General features: G+C 26.8%; 1 protein-coding gene across 1 annotated transcript in view; it reads right to left on the bottom strand.

Moving 5' to 3' along the window:
- The window catches only part of Als2 (Amyotrophic lateral sclerosis 2), a 34310-nt gene extending 22892 nt beyond the window's left edge, over positions 1-11418 (bottom strand). Inside the window, exons 1-2 of the mRNA XM_067281287.1 lie at positions 11278-11418; positions 1733-3361 (exon numbers count right to left, since the gene is read on the bottom strand). Of these exons, the coding sequence (XP_067137388.1) occupies positions 1733-3361; positions 11278-11297 (1649 nt within the window). The 5' untranslated portion in view covers positions 11298-11418. The remainder of the gene's footprint in view (positions 1-1732; positions 3362-11277) is intronic.
- Between the last annotated feature and the right edge of the window lie 1022 nt (positions 11419-12440).

Here is a 12440-nt window from a genome sequence, read left to right as displayed (position 1 = left end):
CTAAAAAATGACATATAGATATGTAATTTTTTAATGTAATATTTCATATTCCAAAGAGTAATTTTAATTTTTGAAAACTTAATTTTTTCTAAAAGTTGTTGCTAAAGATATAATTATAAATATTTCTATCATTCCGTAATGAATTTAATGTTTTTTAATTAAAAAATAATCATTCCATAAATGATAAAATGCTATCATCATCATCTGATATTGTTCCAAGACATAAATTTAGCATTTTAATATAAGTAGAGAATGAAATAGATGGTTAATAAATACTATATGATTGTATATTGAAATTAACAACTGTTTAACATTAACAGAGTTTTATAAGAAGCAATATAAAAGTAATGCAATATATTTTTTGTTGATCAAATTTCATTTGAAAAATTTGACTTATTTTCTGTTTGAAAACTGTACAAAAGTAATACTCATAAACATAATTATTATTACTACTTACTTAATCAGAAGGATTTTATTAGTAATAATAGATTTGTCAGAAATGAACAGTTACTGAATTTCTTTTGGCAAAATATACATTGAAGAAAAACATTTACATGCATTTGAGAAATATTTATTTAAACTTAGCTTTACATAAAAATGTTAGTTATAGTTGAATTAAAACAATCACAAACACCAAAAGCAGCAAAAACACACCACTCTTTTTACTGATATGAATGTTTTTGTATATTTATAATGATCATCAGGTATTTTACTAAATTCATAATCAAACAAAATAGCTTTTATTCAGTTCTGAATTCTATGTAAAAATACCTGATGATGTCTATTATAAATGGACAAAAACATTCATATCAGTAAAAAGAGTGATGTGTTTTTGCTGGTTTTGGTGTTTTAGAGTGTTTTAATTATATTTAACCAGCTTTTCATATGGGGATTGTTATAGATGAAGCGCACAGTACCATCAGAAGTAGTAAAAGCTAATCTATATGGCTTGTTGGATATGATTGTCTAATAACAGCTGTGATACAATAATGCAATATCCTTTCATTCACAATATCACAAGCATCAAATTTTCCATCCACAATTCTTAATATGAGAACTATCAACACTATTATTGATGATATAGGAAAATTTAAGTTACAGACAGTTCTCTTAAGAGAAAATCATAAGATGTTAAAGGAATATATTATTTAGATGCACTGTGTAGCACAAATCTTTTTTTTTTTTTTTCAGATTATTAGCTCTATTTCTATCTAAGATAAATGACTATCTGAAACTTCAAAACAATGGCAAGTTTGTTTGCATTGATGCTGAAGCAGTGATGTAAACTAAATTGACATACTTCTCTAAGACTTCAAGCTTCCTATTACAGTAATAAAACAATTTTTGGAAGAAAGTGATTGACTTGTGAGAATGAAATAAATTGCCCTCATTGTTAGGAGCATTTTCAATGATTATCATTTTTAATATGGAAAATCCTTCATATTACATCATATAACTGCTGAAAATTGTATTAGAAATGTATGCAAATAATGTAAGAGTATGAAGTCTCTTGTAAAAGTTAACATTTTTATTAAATTTATTATGAAGTTAAATGTATTTGAATTTTAAATATCATACATAAAATTTAAACTTATTTTTTTTAAACTATCCATATACTGAAAAAGTTATTTAGATTTTCAAAATATATTCTGTTATAAAAACTCATTAACAATAATTTCTTTATATTTAATACTAAAAATTTAATAATCATCATAATAGTGATAATACAAACCTATTTAACTCATCACCATGGCCAAGTTTTCCATATTTTCCTTCTCCCCAAGACCAAACTTCTGTTTGAATGCATGGTCTTGTATTAATTTGCTTTCTAGGATATTTTAATTTATGATGGCTAGCATAACCTGGTGCAAGAGATTCTAAGCTACCTTTGCGATTTTTTTGTTTCTGAAACATCTTAGCTTCTAATACAGATTTTAAAGAATTTGTCCTTTTCACTGTTTGCAAACCATCATCTACAATTAACGATGATAATGTGGAGGATGGCCCATCAACTTCAATGATTTCGAAGGATTCCTGACTACTTTGAGAACTATTAAGCGGTGAATCACTAAATCTATGTCCAATTGAAACAAAACTAAATTTATCTACAGTTGTTTTTACTTTATCTACAACACTTTTCATAGATAACAATTCCCAATCAGATCTTTTTTTGTCTGTTTCATCAGTTTTACTAGGTTCACTCATATGACGTTTTTCAACAGGTTGAATAAGTTCAGAGAATTGTCTTACTAAAAATTCTTTTGCTAAATCATGATCTAGTAACGATGATGATCGTCTTTTAATATGATTTAATACATTGGATGTTGTATATTGAGAATTAGTTGTGGGAATTACTGCAGCATCTTCATTTTTATCATTTTCTTCAAGAACATTATCTGAATCATTTTTTGATTCAATAACAGGAAACGATTCTTTCACACTTTCTTTTTGATTTGACATATTTTCTTCCTGCTTGATTGTAGAATTTATTGCTATATCAATATTTTCAGCATTTTCTTGTTTTGAATTTAATACCTCATTTTCTGATATTGATTCTAAATTACATTCATCATCTTTATTACTAACTTCTGAAGTTTTCTGATGCTCAGACTCAACAGGAAGACCTAAAGGACAAACTTCATTACATTTATTAAAAACTTGATTACTGTAAGTAGAAGTACTCTTACATGAAATACATAATGTTAAACTAGAAAAATTAGTTGAATCTTTTTCTGTAACAGCTAAGCTATGTGTATATCCACAGGCAATAGATAATACTCTTTTTGTTTTTAGAAATTCCACTTTCTTTGGTTTATAATAACAAATGTTTGTTGATGTAAAATCTAATTCTCTACCCCAAGTCCATAATTCGTAATCACTTGAAATGGCTAATGTATGAAATGCTCCACAGGATATTTTATTTATTGCTATGTTTTTACTTAATAATATGCCACATTTTTCACAGTTTGAACTAACATTAGAAAAATCAATTTCAGTTGGAGATAATATTTTTTCAGGTTTTTCTTGTCCACATTGTTGATTTCTATTATCACCCCACATATATATTTTTCCATCTGAAGATAGAGCTGCTGAAAAATAAGGACCACACGCAATGTTTTCTATTTTATGAAGACATTTTATAAGACAGGGTTCAGATAAACGATCTTCTGTATCTCCCAATCCAAGCTGTCCATATTTACCTTCTCCAAAACTATATACATTTCCTTGTTCTGTAATAAATAAACAATGTTTGCTGCCAAATGCCATTTTAGATATAGTGTAATCACTAATTGTCACCACTTGATCTGGAAGACAACAGGTCCAAAACTGACCAACAGCTGTGCAAATTTGCTTATTGGCTCTGAAAGAAATAATCATAGATTAAAATTATTGATTTGCAAATAAATGCAATGATTAAACAAATATGAATAAAAATAATAATTATTAATAGAAATTTCAGAACTTTTGAGCACATCAAATTTAAAAAAATTGTAATAATATACAAACAGCTCCCAATTAATGTCAGTAAAGTAGTTCCTGAAAATCAGACATTCTGCAGGAAACAGCCTATTTCCCATTATTTTAAACAGGGAAAATTATAATGCATTATACTATCAACACTAAACTCCCAACTAATTTCCAAAAGTTACAATCTATCGTAAAAAGATATAAAATCAGTAATACATCTCTTTATGATCATTAAACAGTTGTTAACAAACAGTGCTTTGTATGCAGTAACATGTACTTTACATCCACATGACATATCACAATATTACATTTATGACGTGGAGCAGTTAATTGTACTCATCAATAGAGATTTGTTTTAAAAATGCATACAAAAATTTACAATAGAAAACAAGGAATAAATCTCAACACAATCTTGACAATGTCGTTAATGCTTTTGTAAATTGGAAAATTGATTGACTAACCTACTACTGTTAATAATATCCCAAAAGCATGTTTAGGTGTTTTGCTTTAGGAAGCATTGTATACGATGATGTAGTGTCAGTTCCAAAGTCAACTATATTCAAGATGCATATTCCATTTCTTGACACAAACCAGTTAGAATCAAGTGTAGACATTTTGAAAATGTTCTAATCAGTTGAAGATACTGATGCAAAAAGCAGGCAGTTGCATTTTTATAAAGTTTTCAAGAATAGAAAAAGTGAATATAGATATTGTAGTAGGCCTACTACAGCATATAGTAATAATAATATAAGTTATAAGTATAAACAATATAGATATTTTTAGATATATAATTTTTTATATTTTGATTCATTATCTTAGTCTACTACATATGCTTATTGCATATTTTACAATTTAAAATGTTTCAATATGTTGAATAATGGCAATAGAAATCTTAAGGGGTTCCTTGTTTTTGAACCAGATAAGATTATTTTTGTACATAAATGTCTGCAAAATATATAAAAAATAAACAAAAAACAAATAGTTCATAATATACTGTATTTATTTATAGACCATGTCCAAGTGCTTAGATAATATCTATTCAGTAAAGCTCCCAATCAATTTTCAAGACATTTGTCTTCTTCTATACATTTTATGTTATAAAAAATCACTTACAGTTGGGTTAAATAATTATTTGTGAGCTCTTGTACCTGGAGATACTTGAGTTTTTTGATTGGTAGATCTTCAGAATATAAGTATGTAGCAGTACTTGGTAAAAATCAAAGTAATGCTGAATATTTGTAATAAAAAATCTGTTAAAGTAACAACAGTCAAAATACTGCATTGGACACATTTTGCTGTTAATGTAATACTTTAATAAGTAGACAGGAAAAATTTTTATTTGCACTGGTTAGTGACATTTTTCTTGACTAATCCCTTTAATTAAGATGATAAGTCAAGGAACATTGCTTTGATTAGTGATCATCACTAAAATTCAGGAATATTGCTTGAGTGACAGGAATGATTAAATTTTTTCTAACTTGTATTTTTTGTTAACAAAATCTATTAATATGAAACTATAAAAATCAACAGAAATAGCTTTAGTTGTTCACAATAATGAAAAGACCAAAAAACTCTGAAAATGCTTCCTTTTTGCATGAAAAAAATGGAGATATCAATGGTGCTTGTATAAAATGCAAGAGCTGCATTATTTTTGCACAGTCTTAAGTTCCCCGTTTTTCTGTTTTGCTAGAAAGCTTGAATTCAATAAAAAGTGGAGGAGCTGCATCTTTTTCTTCGCTAGTGTATTCAATTGTATTTGCAATGTAACTTGAAATCTTTTTCTGAATATTTTTTTGTTAAAAATGGTGTATTAAATTTTTGGAATAAAAACATAAATTTTTCTTACATAAACAATGGTCAAATAACATTATAATGAAAGATATGTACTGTACATTGTCAAATTTTGATATTATAAAACAAATAATATTCTACTGGAAAAACATTAAGCAGGAACTGCCTGTAATATGACTATTTAGGTAAAAAATATATATTGTTTGATATTAATTAGATAATGCATGATATAGTAAATGGAAATTTGATCATAAACTGTATATAAACGAATGAAAAAAAAATCTCATGTAGTTTCATAATTTATTAATCTTGGCACATGATCACAATGAAAATGTATTAATTATTTATGGTATATAATTTTTCACTTATTATTACAATATTCAATAAAATTTAAAATGAAAGTTAAAATATTAATATTTTGTCATATTATTGTACAATGTTGGATTTTTTTGATGTAATATTCAGAATACATCAAAAAAATCCAACCATTTACACAATTACTACCAGTGCAAAATTTTTGTGTGATAGTTCTAATGTAACGGTTCATAATAATAAATGGATTATTTATTTGGCAATATATTTATATGATAAATAAACTTGCTGCATTATCAGTTATTAGAATTTCAACAGCTCAAGAAAAATAATGATTGAAATTATTTACTGTAACTTCTTTCAAAGAACTCACAAGTTATTTGTGTTTTAAAGTGAGTTTGAAATGGCTGTGGATTATAAGCCACTATGGATAATCTGTTGATTTTAAATTATAATACAAATCCACCCAAAACCTTATCTTTGTCTAAACTTTGCTGGCAGTATCTTTAAAAATCCTGAAAAACCCCTTTATGTGCTGCATTCATCTGCTATTTTTCTGGAAATCACTAAAAAGACACACACGTATGCCTTACCCTTTAGTTTTCTCTTATTTTTCGTAAATCAATCCACATTTTAATTGATGTTATTACATAATCCTAATTAAACTTACTTAAACCCTCTCTTGAAAGCTAATAAATTTCTGGTAATTTCCTCCTTTTTGTATACAATTCTCAGGAAGCTATTTAAAAGCCAACTGCAGAGTTTAGCCTATAGTGAGTAAGAGCTAAGCATTACTCTTGATGTCATATCATTTGATATTGTAGTCATATGCAACTTTCTTAGTAAAATTAATATCAATGTCAAAAGATAATTATTTTACTTAATACATTTTTACTCTATATCTACTATGGAAATCATTGCTACAAGTCATATCAACCATATTGCCATACTGTACACATCTCAAAAAGATTTAATGCGTGGTAGGGAAAGCTAGAGCTAGCCCTGGGATCTGGGTGAAACCAATATAATAAAATATTGTCACTTCACCCTACCTAACCATTGCACCTTTCTCAAATCCCTCTCAGTGGTATCATTTACAGCAGTGTTTCTCAAACTTTTTGGACCGCGACCCTCCTTCTGCACTTAAAAATTTCAAAGGACCCCCGAAGAATAAGTGTGTGTCAAAAAACATCCCGGAGGAAGAGAGTTAGGCTCGTATTTAAATATTTATATTATTTTTATTATTTACATGTGCAATTTATTTAAGTAAAAATTATTTTATATATTTTTTATTTCTATTATTTCTAAACATGAATCCATAGTAAATTTATAAAATATGTGAAAAAATTGATCTGGCATCAATTTTTCAGCGACCCCCCAAATATTTTTCACGACCCCCACTTTGAGAATCACTGATTTACAGGATAAGAACTTTAATTGATACCTGAACTATATTTTTAGCCCCAGCCATTTACTCAAACTAATAAAATATAAATAAGAACAAATTACTAACAATAAAAGTAAGTCACACAACTGTCTATTGCCATTACAGAAATATGTTTTACTTCACAAGTAACTTTGATAGTATACAGTATTTTTGTAATTTTACATTTGTTATTTATGTTCCATAATTGTATGCAAGAGGAAATTTGAAAATGTTTTATCTAGAATTCTAAAGATCAATTCTCCATGTTGTCTGTACTTTTGACAGTATATAACTGTCTTCTTCAGGTTAGATCTAAACTTACCCCAAAATTAACTGAATTTTGGGGTAAGTTTACATGTTTTAACATTAACGTATTATTTTATATTCTGTTCCTTGAATTTTGATATTTTCTAGTAATAAATACATAATAATTATTGCATAGGTATCCCTTGTACAACATGGCACTCTAACATGGTCTGAGAATTAGGGAAATCCCCAAACAAAATGATTTTGCTCTAACATAGTTCAAGGATTAGAGACACCCTTGCAAAACATTATAAATTTTAAGTGCAAACACTGTCATTTGATATTATTTTATACAAGCAAGTATGTGTGTTGTCTCATATTTGCTCATGGATTTTAGAATACAGAAATTTTCAATGTTGTTTTGTGTGTTTTGCCTAGTTTTCTTTAATGACTGTACAATTTTTCTTCTTCCTGTCTAACTTCCTACTCTAGCTTTTCTATAAACCAAGTGTCACTTTCATTGGTATTAGTGCTTTAAATGAACTCAAAAGGCTGTCGCATGTTTTGTTTCTAAAGATTAAATTAAAAGTTACTACATAAAAAAATTAAATTTTTAAAAATCTTAGATAAATGCAAGCAAATGAAAATATCAGATTTTATGAAAAAAAGTAGAGAAAAAGCAAGATGTTTCTGATACTTCAGATTAAGGTCAATAGGAAAGTTCAGAGGTCGACAATATTTTGCATTGTTTAATAGTATTTAACAGTGAAGAAAAACATTAATATTAACTTGCAATACTTTTGATTGTGGTTGTTAGTTTATTAATTGCTTTAATAAACACAATTCTCTTAATTACAAAAAAGAATAGTATACTTTTGTTAACTTTTGGAACCAAACCCTGTGTTTTGTACTAGTCCTTTGTTTCATATAGCATGGATATTGCATAACATGGCACTTTTTCAGAACCTAACTACCATGTTATACAGAGTACATCTGTAATTATCATCAAGGTTAGTGTTTTTTTAGTCATTAGGTGATTATGTTACTTGGAATATATCATAGGTAGCCTTTATCTTATAAAAGTCTACCCCCACTTGTTCTAAACTATATACAGGTAAAATGTCATGTTTTCAATGGCAAATTTGGAGTTGTGGGATCTAGTGGTGCAGGTTATATAACATTTTAATTTTTATTTTATCAATTTTTTTGTGGGTATATATGCTGTTCTGGGTAATAAGCAGGAAATTATAAAAAATATTTACATTAAAATTTAAATTATTCAGATTAAATTAAATTTACATCATTTTCATATTTATCAATTCATAAACACCCATTTCATTAAGTTTTTAACACATTAGCACATTATCACAAGTTTTTTGTCACATTAGCAAAGCACCAAAAGCGAAGTATGAAAGGCAGAGTATGCTTATAATAAAACAAAATAATTTCAATTCTATTATCTTAATATTTCCAGTTTAACAACCTTCTTTTCAAATTATTTTCACTCAATTAAGATAAAAAAATATGAAAATAAAATAAAAATCAAATCAATATAATTTTATAAAATTAAGTTTTGTTTATTACAATATTTAAATGTTTTCAGAAATTCTTGTTTTGACTTTAGAAAATATAATATTAAGATAAAGACAATGATAGTTTAAGGTTAGAGTAATACCATACACTTTCACTAATCTGAACTAATTCTTGTATGAGGTTGTTCAGATTATCAAGGGTTAATATAAAAGCTAGAAAATAAATAAAATTTACATTATTTTTAAAAATTTTCAAGTACACATGCAAAATGTAGTACAGTAAATCACAACCAACTCAGACTAATAAGAGGCAAAGATTGTCTGAGCTTACGAAAGTATGAGTTAGAGGGATGTTTTCTCTGATGACATGGGAAAGAAAGTGGATATACAGTACAGTATATTTATTACAATCAGCTTTATACAAAGTCTTACTGAGTTTTAGTAGGTTTTATTGCTGAAAGGAAACAAGCTCGAAAAATTTTGGAACAATACAGTATACAGTATTCTACAGTTTTTAGTAATTTATCAACTACAGTAATATAATGCATGGTATCGCAAATACTTCTGAATATGAAAAACACTCATTAATTATAATTTTTCTATTATGAAGAAATTTTAAATTAACTGTACAAAGTTTTTGTACAGTTAACTTGATAAAGTCAAATTTTTTCAAATTTGACTTTTGAGTTAGCTCAGATTACTGTATTTTAACTAAAAATGTATACTTAGTAATTTTATAAATTCATCATATTTTTAAAAATGATTTATTTTACTTCTTTTTGTAAACTGGAATATTTAGCACAAAAATTAACAAAATTAATTCATATTAAACTCAGTATGGATTAGTGACATTGTACTACAGTTGTATTTTGCAAAGTTAATATTATAAACATTTCACTGTTAATGCTCAGAAAGTGGAATGAGTTTATATAATATATATATAAAATTTAATTATAAAATGCAAAATTATTATAACTATTATTATACGAAAAAGGTTGAAAACTAGAATTCTAAGGACAAATATTTTATATTGAAACTTGTAAAAATAATTCAGCAGATTATAATTTGAGATCCACTACTTCACAAAACCAATGAACCGGCAATAAAAAAAGAACTACTACCCTTGTGAAGCAAACTATCCTACAATCATCGACGACTAAGTAAAGCTTACGGTCCGCTCCAAAAACGTGCGACTCGAATTTTAGAACACCGGCCCGAGGACATCCTTTTAAACATGACGAAAACGTTTGCTTCTCAAAGCGCATAGTTCTTTTTTATTACCGGTTCATCGGTTTTGTAAAGTAGCAGATCTCAGATTAATATTAACCAGCATTGGGGCGTCACTTTTAAAATTCCAATTTTTACAGCCATAAAATATATATATGATATAATTTGTTTGTTTTATTAAAAATAAAAAATGCATAGATAAATTATAGCAGACTCGTTTACTTATACAGAATATTATATTTCAATTCTGCATTCAATTCATTTAGAAAGATCAGTAGATCTTTCCAACTTTACATTCTACTATTTTATATATAAATTTTTAATAATATAAAGAAAAGGTGGATATAACTTTTACCATAAAAATTATAAAACAAAGGAATTAAAATTTTGTTCTCTATTAAACTATATCATTTTATTACTTTCATTATATTATTAAACCGTGAAAATGAACAATTATTATTATGTAATAAATATCAATTACGCAATAGAGAATAAATGCAAAAAATCATCACGGATACCAAGAAAAAAGTTAATTATATCATTTTAAATTACAAAAATTTAACAAGCTTAAATCTACACAGTCTTTGTGGCTTGACGGTTTTAAAACTTTACATTTTCTATACTTTAACCTTTAATCCAAACCGTAGTTTTGCATTATATTACGGTTTCAATAGCTGTTACATAATCAGTTTCATTTATTATAAACAATTTAGATTGATCTTAACAAAATTAATAAATGATAAAATATAAATTTTATTAAGAATATAAAGAAAATTCTTCTATTTATTTGACATTCAAATATCTTGTGCACAATTTAAATTAGGATCCAATTTTCCTTCAGACGTTTCAAATGCAATCTTATATCATTCTTAAATTAATCAATAAAATTTCGTATTTGATAATAAACAGCTGTAAATGATTTTGAATTCAAATTGCTGAAAGCGACAAATTAAATAATCAATCAATTACACAATTCTGACGTAATTAACTTTTTAAATCAATTTCATAGTTTAAATATTTAGCATTTTTAAAGATTTTATATTAATATTTCCGGTTTTAATTAAATTATTTGAATTTTTTAAAAACCATTTCTGCACGTTTCCACCGCGTTATTTTTTAATCTGAGAAGTTAAGAAATAAATTTATCTGAAGAATTTCTCATCAGTTTACAATGGGAACAGTTATGTTGCAATTGCGTTAAGAGAACCGAACTTGGGTCCAAGCGTAGGAAAAGTTTATAAAAATTTAAAATAAATAAAATTAACGTAAACTTACTCGAATTCATTAGTTGCCATGATAACCGAGTTGTTGCATTCATATTAAGTTACTTTGATATTTACGATTGACATCATTCCGCCTTTATATTTTTAATTACTCATTTCCTTCCTAAGAAATTCCCACAAACTTCGTCCGCCATCTTCCTGTACATTTATAAAATAAATTTTCGTTACCGATTCCGTCACTAGATGGAAGCACTGCAGGTTATAACATATTTTCAAACTTGTTTATTGGCGAATTAAAACTCTCGTTTCAAAATACTTTAAAAAAATTATTTTACGTTATTTTACTATATTCAATCGGTCACGATATTTTCATATTGATTATGCTGTTTTTTTATATAAGTGTGGGCTATATACGGTGTAATGTATACTGTATATATAAATGACCTATCGAGCGGTGTAATAATAAAACTTCGTGTTTTTATGATTAATAAAATATTATATCTTTCTCGGTATGAGGTAATAGAAATGGGAAAACATTAAAATTTCGTAGCGTAAATATTTTAAGCATATTTTCTTGTTAAATAGGAGTATCAGCTGTAGTCTATACTGTCTATTTCCTCTCCTCCTTCCTCCCCTCCTCTTTTCTTTACCCTCTTTTTTGCCGGCTAAACACTTCGTGTACGACCGATGTTTTTCTTGTATGTAGCCTATACGAAATTCATATACCATATGCAACTTATATATAAATTTCTGTGTAAAAATTCTATCGAGTGATACCAACGGGAAATGACTCAATATCGTTCGTAATTGCGTATAGGAAAACACCAATTGGATTATCCGCTATTGTTAAAAGTGTTAAATTTCTATTGTTCGTTATTTACAGCGGCTTATATAAAATACCGAATTCGGAAGTTTATAACGTCTAAAATTCTTCTAAAATTAAAAATGTAACATATATAAGACAGATTTTTAGATAAATAGGAATTAAATTAAATTTATTCATTTGGATTGCTTGAATGTAGCTTAATTTTAATTTCGTTTAAAAAGTTTTATATATAAGCAACTAAATTTAAGAGTTTAGTTTAGAAATGAGATTTTTTTTTATTTGTTTTTTGTTCAGATGTTAATTTAGAAGTGGAATCGTTCATTTTAAAATTTATATATTTCAATACAAAGCGATTTTGTTTTAAAATATTAACAAAAGAATCGTTTAAT

This window comes from Centruroides vittatus, unplaced genomic scaffold (assembly GCF_030686945.1).
Source record: "Centruroides vittatus isolate TY-2023 unplaced genomic scaffold, ASM3068694v2 contig_914, whole genome shotgun sequence".
Classification (NCBI taxonomy): Eukaryota; Metazoa; Arthropoda; class Arachnida; order Scorpiones; family Buthidae; genus Centruroides; species Centruroides vittatus.
Note: the sequence above shows the minus strand (reverse complement) of the source record. Positions and strands in the feature narration are given on the sequence as shown.